The sequence below is a fragment of the Talpa occidentalis genome, unplaced genomic scaffold (assembly GCF_014898055.3).
Source record: "Talpa occidentalis isolate TD23 unplaced genomic scaffold, MPIMG_talOcc4v2.1 talOcc4.10, whole genome shotgun sequence".
In the NCBI taxonomy this organism is placed as follows: domain Eukaryota; kingdom Metazoa; phylum Chordata; class Mammalia; order Eulipotyphla; family Talpidae; genus Talpa; species Talpa occidentalis.
In genome coordinates this window covers 57,867,579-57,883,449 of record NW_023600993.1, presented here as the reverse complement: position 1 = coordinate 57,883,449, position 15,871 = coordinate 57,867,579, and the positions used below count along the sequence as shown (strand labels likewise).

The window sequence follows — 15,871 nt, the reverse complement described above, 5'->3', positions numbered from 1 at the left end:
CCAACAGCTCCTGAGGTTTAGCACTTGCTAGCATCCCAGAGAGCTCAAGCTGGGCAGTAAAAATGGGTCCTGTCAGTCACCAGGTAGTTTTAGCAAGTTGTGACTCAGGGCCTTAGTATTATCATTCGTAAAGTGAGGCATTGGGTTGCTTAAGTCTTAGGTCTTAACATAAGTAAATGTTACTGAATTTTCCAAACCTAAGTCTTATTTATTTGAAGTCTTTCTGAACTCGATAGTCTTAGTGAAATTCTGAGTAAAGTGAAGAAAAACCACCAATAAAACACATATAAAAGAATGAGTTGGGCCTCCCCGGTGGCGCAGCGGTTGAGCGCTGGGTTGCGAAGCTGCCCGCAGCCTCTGCTGCTCCGGTTCGATCCCCGGCCACCTGCGAGGGTCCCACATGGTGTGCAGACCTCTCCTGCTGCCCGCTGCTCCCCTCAGCAGTGTACTTCGTCAATCTGCCTTCTGCTCTCCCCTCTGGCTCTGGTGAATTCTCTCACCCTCCCATGCTTCTGACTGTACACAGTGCTTGTATAAATAAATAAATAAATCTTTAAAAAAAAAAAAAAAAGAGTAACTCTATCCAAGTGCCGTCAAAGGGAAACAACTGCTGATTTTATCTTTACATTGTTTGGCCATTAATACTTTCGTGGGCCTATTTTCTTTAATTGCTCTAATTAGTACAGAGTGGGAATGCTCTTGGCTTGCTGTCCATTGCTGCATTCCTGCCTGATGTGCACTGCATGTGCGCCTTGTCTCTTAGTCACATTCAGATTTCCCTGACTTAGTTTCTTTAACATCATCCCAACAGTGAAAAAGTGTCAGGAAGCAATAACATTTCCCCCAAAAGCTGTGCTTTAAAAGTCTACTTTCTATAATTTTTAAATGCAGACGATGGAGCATATCTGTCTGTAAGTGTGCAGTTGGTCTGTCAGACAGTTCTGCTTCCCAGAGCAGATCTTTAAGTATCTGTTGAAAATCAGCTGTCCTCCCTTACTGCTCTCTTTCCTCCCCCATTTCCACTCTCTCTGCCTTGTTCTTCCATTGCCCTCCTCCCTCTGTTAGGTTTGTGAATGCTTGCAGGACTGCGCCTGCCTACTTCTGTCTCCTCAGGCATTCTCTGTCCCTTAGTGCCCCTTTTCTCCACCACACTCTCTGGATGCCCCAGCAGCTCTCCAGCTTGCAGTCCATTTGCCCTGCAGCGTGACAAGTTTTCAGAGCTGCAAGAGGGGTTGATGTGCAGTACCTAGTAGAGGGCCAGCTTAGATTAATCTATCAAAATGTATGAATCAAGGAAATAGTAAGTGTGTGAATGGGTGGGGAGTAATCCATGTAAAGAAGCAGAATAGAACTAGCAAAATAGTTAGCTTACCATTCTTTTATTCTCACATGACAAGGATATTTGTAAACACATTTTTAGTATATATAAATTGTTGGTTGAAATTCTACCGTATCATTAACAAAGCATTTCTTTATCTTTCATTTGTTTCTTTTTTACAGTTCTTGCCACAACTATTAGGTTCTAAATTATCTCTAAAATCTGTCCTCGATCAGCAGTAGTGTGTTACACTTGCCTGTAACACAGTCTCATGGTGTGCTGGGAAATGCCAACCAGTTGACTCTTCAGGATCACAAGCTCTGGTTTATGGCATCTGCTGCCACTTCCTATGGTGTAAATGCTCCCACCAATCTGTTTCATACTATCAACTTGTCACCAACCGGTTGGGGAGGAAAGCTCAGTTAATTCTCATATGAGTTGGTAGAGATGCTCTGGCACCCAGTGCTGATTTTGCTCCCAATTCTGATGTAACAAAACTACGTAATGCCATCACGTGAGGAACCCAAATAAAGTGGCAGCCCACTTTTAATTTGGTCTGTATTTGGCTGGTGGGGAAGACAGGACAATTAAAATTTTGTGTACTTGGTTGAGTTTGAGTTTGTCCTCTTCTAACTGCTTTCCAATATTGCTTCTCCTGAGAAGTGTTTTATCCTCCCTCTGTCATGGAGAAAGTGCTGGAGGAAATAGCTAACAGACTGTATTTTGTCTCATAATATGAAACCACATGAGAGGAAGATTTTCAGACCCAGGTGAGAACTGCTTTGCTTTCTGTGAAGAAATTTAACTTCTTCCTTTTTCCTTTGCTGCAGCTTGGAGCCAAATGTCTGCTCCCAGTGCTGCCATACAAGTGGATTTACTGCAGTTTTGAGCAAGCTAAAAGTGATAAATGTTGTCATTTTGACATGATTTCTGAGCTCTCCTTAAATTAGTTTCTTGTTGGAAAGTGAAACATATTACTAATGAGTGTAATAAATTAGTTAATTGGCAAGAAACAGACTACTTAGTTGACACCTCACTATGTGCCAGCACTGTGCCTGTTCTGTGCCTTTTTGTCTAAGGCTCATCGTGGGAACTGAGTATGCTGCTGTTCTTTGTTGGGAGTTGGGGGAGCTGGTGAAAGAAAAGTTGCATCCTGGTTGCGTCCTGGCCCCAGAGGCATAGTGCAGAGGAGGAACTGTGCTTCCCTGTGGGTCCTGGCTCCTCCTCTTCTCTACCTCCCAGCTTACTCCATGCCAGCCTCAGCCACATGGCTATCCACACTCTTTTAACCCCCCAGCTCATGCCAATCTATCCTTTGTCTCTCCCATCAGCCCCCGCACTTTGAACATCTTCCCTCCAGTGGCCATGTCCCATTCTGTCAGTGCCTTCAGGTCCTTGCTGAGATGTCACCTCATACTGAAGTGTCCCAGGGCCACTTGAATTAAATTACCACCTTTCTACCCTCCACTTCCTGTCTATCTCCCTTGCTTAATGTTTATCACTGGTGAAGTATCTAATTTGTTTTTTTGTTATTTGTTTCCCCACAAGAGGGAGGGAGGGTTTGACCTCTGTATTCCCTGTGCCTCGAAGCATGCTTACCAGTGACTTGTGAATTTGTTCAGTGAATGAGCAAGTGTTTCCAGTACTCTATCCTTCTATTCAAGGCTAAGAAGCAACATGTCATGTTGCACATGGTTTGGACTTGATTCCTGCAGACCATCTGAAATGTATATTACAGGAAAGTAACAATGTGTATCTGTCCTTGTGCTAAGCTCCTCCAGTGGCCTGAGAAGCATGGATGACTGGTGGCACTGGAGCTTGAGCACACTCCTGGATGGCCTGTACTGGGAAAGCTCTGCGGCCAGCGCTCCGCATGCACAGGTGGGTTTCCACTGCGCCTTAGCATGGTGTCATCATAGAAAACCCAAGTGGGGTGAAACTGGCAGGGGCGGGGAGGAGCCCACAGTGTCCTGTTTTGGGGCCAGCACACTCTTGCCCCATCCCTCATTCCCCTCAGCAGTGCTGCCCTCTCCAGACTCCTGTATTTGCTTGAATGGAGCTGGACAGAACCGGATATAGGATGGGAGGACCGAGGGAACTCTGGGGCAGATGAGATGGAAGACTGGCTACCAAACAAATTGCTATGACTTGGGGTCACAGGTGCATCTTGGAACAAAGGAGGAGCAAACAGCTGAGATGGGGGCATTCAGGAAGCAAGGACAAGAAAGCCAGGCTTGTCTATGTCCTAAAGTTCTCAGTAAACTTGCATTTTGTATAATACCCCATTTCTTGCCTATCTTTTATTACCTACCTTTTTTTGAATTAATTTAATTTGTCATGCATTCCTCAAATGCTTCACTTCTAATTCCCACTTTTGTTGAATTATGAAAACCACACTTGCATCAGCTGTTTTCTAAGGACAAAACTGGGGAAGTAGCAGCTGTTTTTCTAAGGATGTTGGTTAAGTCCTTAGACTGTGTCAAAAGGAAAGTAAAAATCTGAACTCTAATTTGGTGGTTGAACTTATCAGAGCAGCCCATGCTGTGTTAGCACTACTGGATAATGCATTGGGTTTATGATGTCTAGTCACTTAGGTCTCCTCCTTCCAGCCTGGGGCTCTAGGAGGCAAGTGCTACCAACTCGGCACTTTGGTCATTAAACAGCTGAAAGTTCTTCCTGGTAGCTCCTGTGAGGTAAGATGCTCTCTTCTTTTTTGCTACTGAAAATGCATTGAAACAGAAGTCTAGGAGATATATGAGTAGGAAACACAGACCATTTGACTAGAAAGAACATGACCTGATTATGAAATGAAATAATGCTGAGATTGAGAGAAGTGGAGCCTTGACCTCCCACCCCCTCCTCTCCCAAGCCCTGTCCCAAGCCTCTGCCTGCCCTGGCATTCTGTTGCAAGTTTGCATGAGTCACTCTTTGGCCTTTTAGAGATCTGGCATCCTGTAGTATTAGATACTTAAATATCTCTAAGTCTCTACATGGGAATATTTATATATCTTTGCTTCATAGAAGAGGGTATAAAAAGATGGGTATATTACCTGTGTCACCTGTAAGGGAAACATTTTGATGTCCCAGCCCAGATGGGTGGGTAAACAAGAGCCAGCCCTTGGGTGCTGGATCCCTGATCATCCATCTAGTGCCAGTTAGAGCCCAGGTACTATGAGGGGCGCTTTGAGGGGAAAGGAGCCATGTGTCGGGATAGTGGCTGTGCTCACCTGTGGCCAGGCTCGGAGACCCCAGAGTGCTACACTGACTTAGACACATGCATATGGGTCTCCTTTGATTGGTGTGTTTTTTTCTGCAGCTTCCCAGTCCATTTTCAACATTTACTGAGGACTCGCTTCCTACATGTAGTCTCACAGTTGGAGGCTCTGAAACCTCCTCCTCCAGGGACCCAGAGATCCAAAGAGTGGCCTCGAGTGACCGCAGTGGCTGCAGGGAGACCTGTGAGCTCAGCTTGGGCAGCACAAGGTCAGTGTGTTTCAGGTGGTTGATGCCCGTTATGCCCCAGCAGGTGCTTGCTGGATGTGAGCTGGAATACCACTCCAGGGTGTGGAGTGGAATGCCACTCCAGGGTGACAGCAAGGCTTGACACCAATGATGAAAGTAGAATGCAAACTCAGGCCTTCAGTCTTTAAGTGAATGAGAGAGATGAGCTGAACTTGGTACAAGGTCTGGATGTCAAAGTATACAAATAGTGGATATTCGTCACGTGTGCTTTGTCCTAAACTGGGTGTTTGCATGGCTTCATTCAGTCCTTACTAAGGAGACTGTTTGAAGTTGGTCAACCCCACTTCTCTTTGCCTAGTTCCTCTGGCCTGGAGCATCAGATTCTCAGGCATGAATCAACACCCACATGGCAGCCACAGTTCTTCCTGCTGGCACTGTTCCCATCACACACCTCCACAATAACATCCAGTGGTATCACTGATTTCTGAGGTGACAGGGAACTCAATGGCAGTCACACTGAGCCCATGTGTAATTACAGTATGTCCAGAGCCTCTGTCTACCCTGGTATTTGAGTATGCCTTATATGAATAACAAGAAAAAAAGGAAATAATTTTTTTACCAAATACAGATAGGGAAGGGTAGTTTCTTTTCAAGGATGGAATCCATAGCAAAAAAGAAAAATAAATATTTTAGAGTCCCTGTGGAGAGGTACCTATGGGGATTAATGATCCCCTCTGCCTTTGGGTCTCTTGGCAAGGACAGGGGGACAGTGGACGTTGTAGTGGTCAACAGAGAAGGGCCATGTGAGCAGCTCTGCACCCAGGGGATATGTCAGGTGACCTGGGCAGGGCCTGGCTGGAGGCTCCTTGCAAGGCCCTCCTGCCTCTCTGACTTGATCTGCTTTTGCAGACCCACGGTGCATGAGGCCCTGGCAAAACTCAGGGCCAGCAGATGGATGAACCGCAGCACCAGGGCTGTGTCACTGCACTTCTCCCTCTATAATCCTCCTACCCGGCTCTTCTCAAGTGTGTCTCTGAGTGCTGAAGTGCTCCCCACAGGGGGACTCATCCTGTCAACCCTGGTAGAGTCCTTCACCCTCTTCTACAGTGACTCGACCCTGTGGTACCACCTCCTGCTCCCTGAGGTGAGTTCATTAGCCCCTTGGCCACTTACTGAGCACAGTGGCTTCACCAGGCCTGGACATTCTCCACCAGACAGGCCTCTGACCCTGCTCACCTACTCTCCACAGACCCCTGTCATGTCCCAATCAAATGACAAGTCATTCAATAGGTGTGGGTACAAAGTGAGAAGACCACCTGCTCCACACACACACACACAGTGGGAACCAACACACATATGTGACTAATATAAATGTAGGCCTATAGAAGTGGGAGTATTGGGACTATATCCAGATCCTTCCTAAGAGTATTAGCTATTGTTACCATGAGGAAATACTCAGTGGGGCTTAAACTCCAGATACTAATTTTCCACGGTTTTGGAGACTGGAAGCCTGAGATCAGTGTGATAGCATGGTCAGGTGTGATGAGGCTGCTCCTCCTGGCTTACACCTGTCTCCCTTCTCCCCGTGTCCTTCTAGTGGGAATAGAATGGTCTCTGGTGTCTCTTCTGCTTCTTATATGGGCTCTAATTCCATCATGGGGGCCTCACCCTTAAACTCATTTTACCTTAATTACTTCTCTAGAGACCTCATTTCCAAATATAACTACCCACACTGTGGGGAGAGGGGTAAAGATCTCAATGTATAAATTTGGATACAAATCTTCAGCACCATGGCTCTTGGTCAGATGGAATAGATTCATGGAAAGCACCAGAAGTCATTCTGAACTTCCAAGAAATTTTTCTGACTTTTACCTGTATTTCCCTTTTCTGCTGTGAAGAACTAAGGTCTGCTGACACTCCAGCTCAAGTGCATTTGCCTTGAATGTGAAAGAGGAATTGTGTAGTTTAGAGTCCAGGAACAGTTGAGTGAATTTGTCCAGGCTGGGGCTGTGATAGAGCCTCAGAGCTATGCCCTGCCCACAAGGGCAGGAGATCAGGCACACTCTTCAGGCACCAACTTTAGGGACCAAAATACCAAGTCATGAAGATAAGTAACAAAGGGGAGTCTGGCTAGATGGCAGCAGAGTGAAGATGCTGTTTTTGCTACCTCCAGATGCTCACAATAAAACTGCTGTATAACAAAGTCAAAAAATATCTGAGAAGTTGCAACAGCACACAATAGCAACATCAGTCCAGCTGAAAAGGTTATAAAAAACTTCATATGAACTTTATTTATAGTGATAATGGGGCAGTGAAATCCACAAAAGGGAGGAACTGAGTTGTGCAGAGCCCACTACAGCCATTGACGAGAGTATACCAACACTGGGGCTCCTAAGACCAAAACTGAGTAAGGGGGTGTGCATGCATTTCTAGAGAGTTAAAGAGGTAGAAACACAGAGAACAAGCTACTAGTTTGTGTCTGAAGCTCTTAATACAGAGCAGCTGTAGCCTAAATCAGGTCATAGCACCTGGACTTCCCTAGAGAAAAGCCCACTACTAGAAGTCCACTCAAATGCCTGTCATCCCCCAAAGAGAAACATTTCAACAATCTAGAGCTCCAGCACCTACCAGAGCAGGAGGGCGCATCCCAAGATAAGCCTCTGTGCTGGGGAGGTAAAGACAATAACTCCCAGACAATAACATACCAGCCGCAACTCATACCCAGTCCTGCATATAATGCTTAAGAATAGTCTAGAATGGAATTGGACAGGAGACCTTAAAAGACACTGAAAATGAGTGGTTGGCATGGATGAGGGGATCACTGTGGATACTTACCACACAACTTTGGCACCCACAGCACAGGGAATTGTAATTCCTGCATTATTGGAAATGATCCTTTGGTGCCTAATACCCTGGTCCTCTTTTTTTTTTTTTTTTTTTAATTAGCTTCATGTGTAAATTCTTATAGCTGTTACCCATCATCAGTTCTACAATTGCTCACCAATTGTCCAACATATGCAAAGACATAGTTGAAGGTCTTATCAAGACACATAGTATTTCGGACAGAGAGGGTGTGGGTGGGGACCTGAAACTAGCCCTGACTCAGTGGAATTGCAGAGCATGACGGAAGGGAAATTCAGGGCAAATAATCTGGCAAACATAAAACAATAACACAAAAAAGATAACAAAAAAATGAGGCAGCTATAATTAGAAACAATATAAATGTTTTTAAAATATAATTGAGGACCTCAATAGCAGACAGATAGAAGCAATGGAGAAAACTAATGAGTTTAAAAACATAGTGTCAGAAATACCAATAATAGAACAATGATGAGAAAAATAATTTAAAAGAATGCAAATGGTGCAAGAATCCTATGGGACAGCCAAAGAGAAAACATCTCTATCATGGGGGTGTCAAAAGAGGAAGACGAGGAGAAAGTCATAGAAAAAACTTATTTAAATAAATAATTCTTGAAAATTATCTCAATCTGGGAAACAAACGAGATGTTGTGGTCCAAGAAGGCCATAGAGTTCCAAACAAAATAAGAAAAAAATCAAGTCACATTATAATAAGGCTGTTGAGAACCAGTGACAAGGACATAATACTAAAACAATCAAGGAAAAAAAAAGGGTTAGAGAAAAAAAAAAGAGTGACCTCTAAGGTAATGTTTCAGTAGAAACATTACTATTATGAAGGGACTGTGAGGAGATATTTAAAGAACTTAAAAAAAAACTTCCAGCCCAGAGTTCTTTACCCAGAAATATTAACATTCAAGACAGATGAGTAAGGAGATTTACTTGGCACAAACTAAAAGAATATATCAACACCAAGCCTCACATGAAAGAAATTGTAAAGGGGTCATTATAAGGCAATGGAACAAAGAATATCAAGGCAACAGATACCTAACCATTTAACATGGAAGAGGAGGAGGAAAGTAACAACAGAACCAGCCGGACACCACACCATCCAATGGGTAATATCATGTATTAACCTCAAGAGAATCCTCAAATAAACAATAATAGAAGAAATACATAAGACAAGAGAAATGGAACTTTAGAAAAAGAATAGAAAGCACTCAAAATATAAAAAAGACAAGGCAAAGCAAAACAAAAGTATTACAAAATGGCAATGGACACTTATATCTCACCAATCACCTTAAAAGTAAATGGTCTGATAACAGGAATCTAGAAAACCTAAATAAGGGACCAGGAAAAAGAATAACTATAAGAAGAAAAAAATAAAAATCAACAAACAACTATGAACCAGAAACACACTTGAGGGGGAGGGGAAGGAGGGATTGGGGTCAAAATCAGGGGGTTGCAATTGTATGGGGAATATAAAAAGAAAAAAAAGAAAAAAGAAAAAAAAGTAAATGGTCTGAACTCACTAGTCAAAAGGTGAAGAGGGGCTAAGTGGATTTCAAAACAAAGCCCAACTTTCAGCTGTTTACAGCATGCTCCCCTTATCAACAAAGATAAGCATAAACTTACAGTTAAAAGCAGGAAGGCAGTTACACAAGAAAATGGCAACAACAACAAAATAAAAAACAGTTATATAATTATCTCTTAAAATATATTTCCAATTAATAGGAGTAATAGGAAATAGAGACTGACACTATATTACAATCAAGGACCTAATGAAAGAATAATAACTCTCAAAAATATATATACACCAAATGATGGAGCACTGAGATAAATAAGACAGTAACAGAACTTACTTGAGAAACTTAATACATCATTTACAGCAATGGACAGATCAAGAAGCTAAGACATAATTTAGGTAACGACATCTTTAAGTGAGGAGCTAGGCCAAATAGGCTTAATGGACATTTGCAAAGCACTCCACACAGAAAATTCCATGTACACAATTTTTTTAAATGTACGTGGAACATTTTCAAGCATAGACCATATCTTGGGACACAAGTCAATAAACCCACAAACACTGAAATTATAGCTAGTACTTTCTCAAACAATAATAAAATAAATAATATATATAATATATAAAATAATATATAAAAATGCAAAACTGTATACATGGAGACTAAACAACATGCTGGTTAATAGCAATTGGATAAATTAAATCAAATTATAAATTAAAAAATAATTACACAAGCCAAAGTGATGAATAATCTAGAAGAATCTATATCTTGCAGCAAAAAACAGTTTAGCAGGGAGGATAATTGCAATTCAGGCCTGTAGTAAAAAGAAAAAAAAAATATCCCAAATACTCAATCTACTATCAAATCTAAAGCAACTTGAGGGGTGTCCCTGGTGGCACAGGGTTTAAAGTCTCAGTGCATTCAAGCTATCTCCAGCCTCTGTGGTATGAGTTTGATCCCCAGCCAGTGATCTAACCCACATAAGGCACAACAGACCTCTCCTGCCTTGCTCATCACCCCCACTAGCAGTGTATGTCAGTAGATCCACCTGTTCTGCTCCCCATTCTGTCTCTGGTGAATACTCTCACCCCACACACCTCTAGCCTATACCCCAGTTCTTGTGTGTATAAATAAATTAAAAAATAAATCTTCAAAGCAACTTGAAAGAGAGGAGCAAACAAGACCTATAGCTAGTAGAAGGAAGAAATTGATACAAATAAGAGTGGAAATAAAATAGAGTCCAAAAACTATACAAAAAATCAATGAAACTAGGAGTTAGTTCTAGCTAGGGTAACAAAAAAAGAAGAGAGAAAATATTAATAAACAATCACAAATGAAAGGATATATCACCACAGATAGTAGAGAAATGCAAAAAATTAACAGATTTGTGAACAATTGTATGCCAATTAATTTGACTACCTTTAGAAAATGGATAGATTACTAGGTCAATATAATCTAAAAAGATTAACCCAGGAAGACACAGATGAATTGAATAAACTGATTATAGCATGGGAATTGAAACAGTAATTTTATAAATTTTCAAAAAAATAAGTACCTAGGACCAGATGACTTTACAAATGAATTTAACCAAATTTTGTAAATTTTATTATATATATATTTTACATCATTCTTCCTTTTTGTATAATGCATGCTTTCTCCTTTCAGGTGTAGTCCCCACAAAATTCATATCACCAATTCACCCATGCACTATTGCCATAGTCCTTTGTGTAAGAACATATTGCCTCCTCTGTTTTCATCCCTCTTCCTACCCCTCCACTTCAGAGTGTCTCTGATTAATAGTTGCCTGTTAATTTTATTTTTTGATTTATTATGATTATTTTTTTCCTGGTCCGTTATTTGGTTCCCCTACATTCCTCCTATAAGTGAAACCATCCAATATTTTTCTTTTTCCTTCTGGCTTATTTCACTGAGCATAATCCATTCCAGTTCCATCCATGTTGCTGCAAATGGCATGAGTTTATCTTTTTCGACTGCTAAATAATATTCCATTGTGCTTATATACTACATCTTCTTTTTTTTTTAATTAATAAATTTTATTTTTATATTCCCCATACAATTGCAATCCCCCCATTCTGACCCCAATCCCTCCCCTCCCGTCCCCCACCCCCCAAAAAGTGTCTCTGGTTCATAGTTTTTGTTGATTTTGATTTTCACTTTCTTATAGTTATTCATTTTCCTGGTCCCTTATTTAAGTTTTCTAGATCCCTGCTATGAGTGAGACCATCCGGTATTTTTCTTTTTCTTTTTGGCTTATTTCACTGAGCATGATCCCTTCCAGCGTCATCCATGTTGCTGCAAATTGCATGTGTTTATCTTTTTTGAATGCTGAGTAATATTCCATGGTATATATGTACCACATCTTCTTGATCCAGTCATCTATTTTTGGGCATTTGGGCTGTTTCCAAAGCTTAGCTATTGTAAACAGTGCTGCTATAAACATAGGGGTGCAGGTGTTCTTTGGAATTGATGTTTCTGTGTTCTTTGGGTAAATACCTGGGAGTGGAATTGCTGGATCCTATGGAAGCTCTATGTTTAGTAGGTCCAGAAATCTCCACACAGCTCTCCATAGTGGTTGGACCAGTTTGCACTCCCACCAACAGTGCAGAAGAGTTCCTTTTTCTCCACAACCTCGCCAACATTTGTTGTTGCTAGTTTTTTTAATATGTGCCATTCTCACTGGTGTAAGATGGTATCTCATGGTAGTTTTGATTTGCATTTCCCTGATTGCAAGTGATGTTGAACATTTTTTCATATGCCTGTTGGCCATTCGCATTTCCTCTTCAGAGAAGTTTCTTTTTAGTTCCTCTGTCCATTTTTTGACTGGATTATTTTCTTTGTTGTTGTTGAGTCTCATCAGCTCTTTGCAGATTTTTGTGATCAGTCCTTTATCATTAGTGTTGTGTGCAAAAATGTTCTCCCAGTTGGTGGGGTTTCTCTTTGTTTTTGTTATTGTCTCTTTTGCTGTGCAGAAGCTCTTTAATTTGATGTAGTCCCAGCTGTTTATCTTTGCCTTTACTATCACTGCTTTGGGTGATGTGTCTGTAAAGATGTCTTTGATGTGCAAATCACGTAGTGTTTTCGCCTATATTTCCTTCTATATATTTTATGGTTTCAGGTCTTATGTCTAGTTCTTTAATCCATTTTGAGTTGATTTTTGTGTATGGTGTGAGGTAGTGGTCAAGCTTCATTCTTTTGCATGTAGCGACCCAGTTTTCCCAGCACCATTTATTGAACAAACTTTCTTTGCTCCAATGCATAGTCTTTGCTCCTTTGTCAAAGATTAGTTGACCATAAATCTGTGGGTTTATTTCTGGATTTTCTATTCGATTCCATTGGTCTGTATGTCTGTTCTTGTTCCAATACCATGCAGTTTTGATGATTGTGGCTTTGTAGTAGAGTTTGAAGTCTGGGAGTGTGATGCCTCCATTCCCTTCTTTTTTTTTTAGGAGAGCTTTGGCTATTCGGGGTTTTTTGTGATTCCATATGAATTTCATCAATAATTGTTCTATTTCTTTGAAGAATGACATTGAAATTTTGATTGGAATAGCATTGAATCTGTATATTGCTTTTGGTAGGATGGCCATTTTAATAATGTTTATTCTCCCAATCCATGAGCAGGGGATGTCTTTCCATTTCTTTGTGTCTTCTTCTATTTCTTTTAACAGTGTTTTATAGTTTTCTTTGTATAGGTCCTTTACCTCTTTTGTTAGATTTATTCCCAAATATTTGATTTTTTTTGTTTCAATAAGAAAAGGGATGTTTTTTTTGATTTCTTCTTCTTCAGATTTATTGTTTGTATATAGGAAGGCTACTGACTTTTGCGTGTTGATTTTGTATCCTGCCACTTTACTGAACTGATTGATGAGTTGAATTAGTTTTTCTGTGGAGTTTTTGGGGTTCTCTATGTATATTATCATATCATCTGCAAAGAGTGATAGTTTGACTTCTTCTTTTCCTATTTGGATTCCTTGGATGTTTTTCTCTTGTCTTATTGCTCTGGCTAGGACTTCCAGTATTATATTGAAAAGCAGTGGTGAAAGTGGACATCCTTGTCTTGTTCCAGATCTTAATGGAATTGCTTTCAGCTTTTCACCATTGAGAATGATACTGGCTATTGGCTTGTCATATATGGCCTTTATGATGTTGAGGTACGTTCCTTGTATCCCAAGAATTTCAAGGGCTTTTATCATGAATGGGTGTTGCACTTTGTCGAAAGCTTTCTCAGCATCTATTGATATTATCATATGGTTTTTATATTTCTTTTTGTTGATGTGTTGTATAACGTTGATTGATTTTCGGATGTTAAACCATCCTTGTGTCCCTGGAATGAATCCTACTTGGTCGTGGTGAATTACCTTATGGATACACTGTTGGATTCTGATAGCTAAAATTTTATTGAGGATTTTTGCATCAGTGTTCATTAGGGAGATTGGCCTATAGTTTTCTTTTTTTGTGTTGTCCTTGTTCGGTTTTGGTATTAGTGTAATGTTGGCTTCGTAGAACGTGTTAGGTATTATACCTTCCTTCTCAATTTTTTGGAAGAGTTTGTGAAGGATAGGTACCAATTCGTCTCTGAATGTTTGGTAGAATTCATTTGTAAATCCATCAGGTCCTATACCACATCTTCTTGATCCAGTCATTTATTTTTGGACATTTTGGTTGTTTCCATATCTTACCTATTAAAAATAGTGCTGTAATGAACACAAGGGTGCAGGTGTTCTTTTGAATTAATGTTTTGTGTCCCTTGGGTAGATTCCTAGGAGTAGAATTGCTGGGTCATATGGAAGCCCCATTTTTAGTAGTTTGAGGAACCTTCACACAGCTTTCCATAGTGGTTGGACCAGTTTGCACTCCCACCAGCAGTGCAGGAGCATTCCTTTTTCTCCACATCCTCACCAACATTTGTTGTTTCTTGTTTTTTGAGTATGTGTCATTCTCACTGGTATAAGATGGTATCTCATTGTGGTTTTACTTTGGATTTCTCTAATTACAAGTGATGTTGAACATTTCTTCATTACCTGTTGGACATTTGCATTTCCTCTTTGGAGAAGTTTCTTTTTTTTTTCATGGTTTAGTTTTTTTTTTTTTTTTTAATTTTATTTTTATATTCCCCATACAATTGCAACCCCCTTATTTTGACCTCAATCCCTCCTTTCCCCAGACCCCCCAAGAAGTTTCTTTTTAGTTCTGCCCATTTTTGACTGGGTTGTTTACTTTGTTTTTATTGAGTTTCATCAGCTCTTTGCAGATCTTTGCTCTCAGTCCCCTATTAGTTGTATTGTATCCAAATTTTTTTCCAATTCAGTAAGGTATCTCTTTGTCTTGGTTAGTGTCTCTTTTGCTGTACAGAAGCTTTATAGTTTGATGTAATCCCAGGTGTTTATCTTTTCCTTTGCTTTCTTTGCTTTGGGGGATGTGTCTTTAGAGATGTTACTGAGGTGTATATCATGTAATGTTTTGCCTATATTTTCTTTTATATTTTACAGTTTCAGGTCTTATGTCCAAGACTTTTATCCATTTTGAGTTGTGTTTTGTGCATGGTGTAAGGTAATATTCTAACTTCATTCTTTGCATGTAGCTGTCAAGTTTTCCTAGCACCATTTATTGAAAAAAGTGTTCTTGTTCCATTGCATATTCTTTGCATCCTTGTCAAAGATTAGTTGTCCATAAATAGGTGAGTTTATTTCTAGATTTTCCATTGGATTCCATTGGTCTGTCCATTTTTGTTCCAGTACCATACAGTTTTAATTATTATGGCTTTGAAGTATTGTTTGAAGTCTGGGAGTGTGATACTTGCATTCTTCTTTTTGGTCAAGAGAGCTTTGTCTACTCAAGGTTTTTTGTGGCTCCATATGAATTAAATCAATATTTGTTCTATCTCTTTGAATAATGTCACTGAAATTTTTATTGGAATAACATTGACTCTGTAAATCACTTTCAGTACGATGGCCATTTTGATAATGTGAATTCTTCTGATCCATGAGCAGGGCATGTCTTTCCTTTTCTTTGGGTCTACTTCTATTTCTTTTAACAAGGTTTTGTAATTTTCTTTGTATAGGTCCTTCACCTCTTTTGTTTGGTTTATTCCCAATATTTGATTTTTTTTGTTTCATTTATAAAAGAGATGGTTTTCTTGATTTTTTTCTTCTTCAGGTTGATCATTTGCATATAGGAAGGCTACTCATTTTTGTGTGTTGATTTTGTATCCTGCTACTTTACCAAACTGGTTGATTTTTTCTTTTTGATTAGTTTTTCTGTGACGTTTTTAGTGTTCTCTATGTATATTACATTGTCTGCACATAGTGATAGTTTTACTTCTTTTTCCTATTTGGACTCCTTGTATATCTTTCTCTTATCTTACTGCTCTGGCTAGGACTTCCAGTATTACATTAAAAAGGAGTGGTGAATATACACCATGGAATATTACTCAGCATTCAAAAAAGATAAACACATGCAATTTGCAGCAACATGGATGGTGTTGGAAGGGATCATGCTCAGCGAAATAAGCCAGAAAGAAAAAGAAAAATACTGGATGGTCTCACTCATAACAGGAATCTAGAAAACTTAAATAAGGGACCAGGAAAAAGAATAACTATAAGAAAGTAAAAATCAAAATCAACAAACAACTATGAACCAGAGACACTCTGGGAGGTGGGGAGCGGGGAGGGGAGGGATTGGGGTCAAAATAAGG

General features: G+C 40.1%; 1 protein-coding gene across 10 annotated transcripts in view; it reads left to right on the top strand.

The window, feature by feature from the left end:
• The window catches only part of PKD1L1 (polycystin 1 like 1, transient receptor potential channel interacting), a 181,015-nt gene that overhangs the window by 147,935 nt on the left and 17,209 nt on the right, over positions 1–15,871 (top strand). For 9 of the 10 annotated variants that reach the window (XM_037501593.2, XM_054695721.1, XM_054695734.1 and 6 more), the window contains 4 exons: positions 3,091–3,199; positions 3,928–4,011; positions 4,635–4,801; positions 5,690–5,924. In XM_037501593.2, coding sequence (XP_037357490.1) covers positions 3,091–3,199; positions 3,928–4,011; positions 4,635–4,801; positions 5,690–5,924 — 595 coding nt within the window. The remainder of the gene's footprint in view (positions 1–3,090; positions 3,200–3,927; positions 4,012–4,634; positions 4,802–5,689; positions 5,925–15,871) is intronic. The other variant, XM_054695741.1, reaches the window with a different exon arrangement.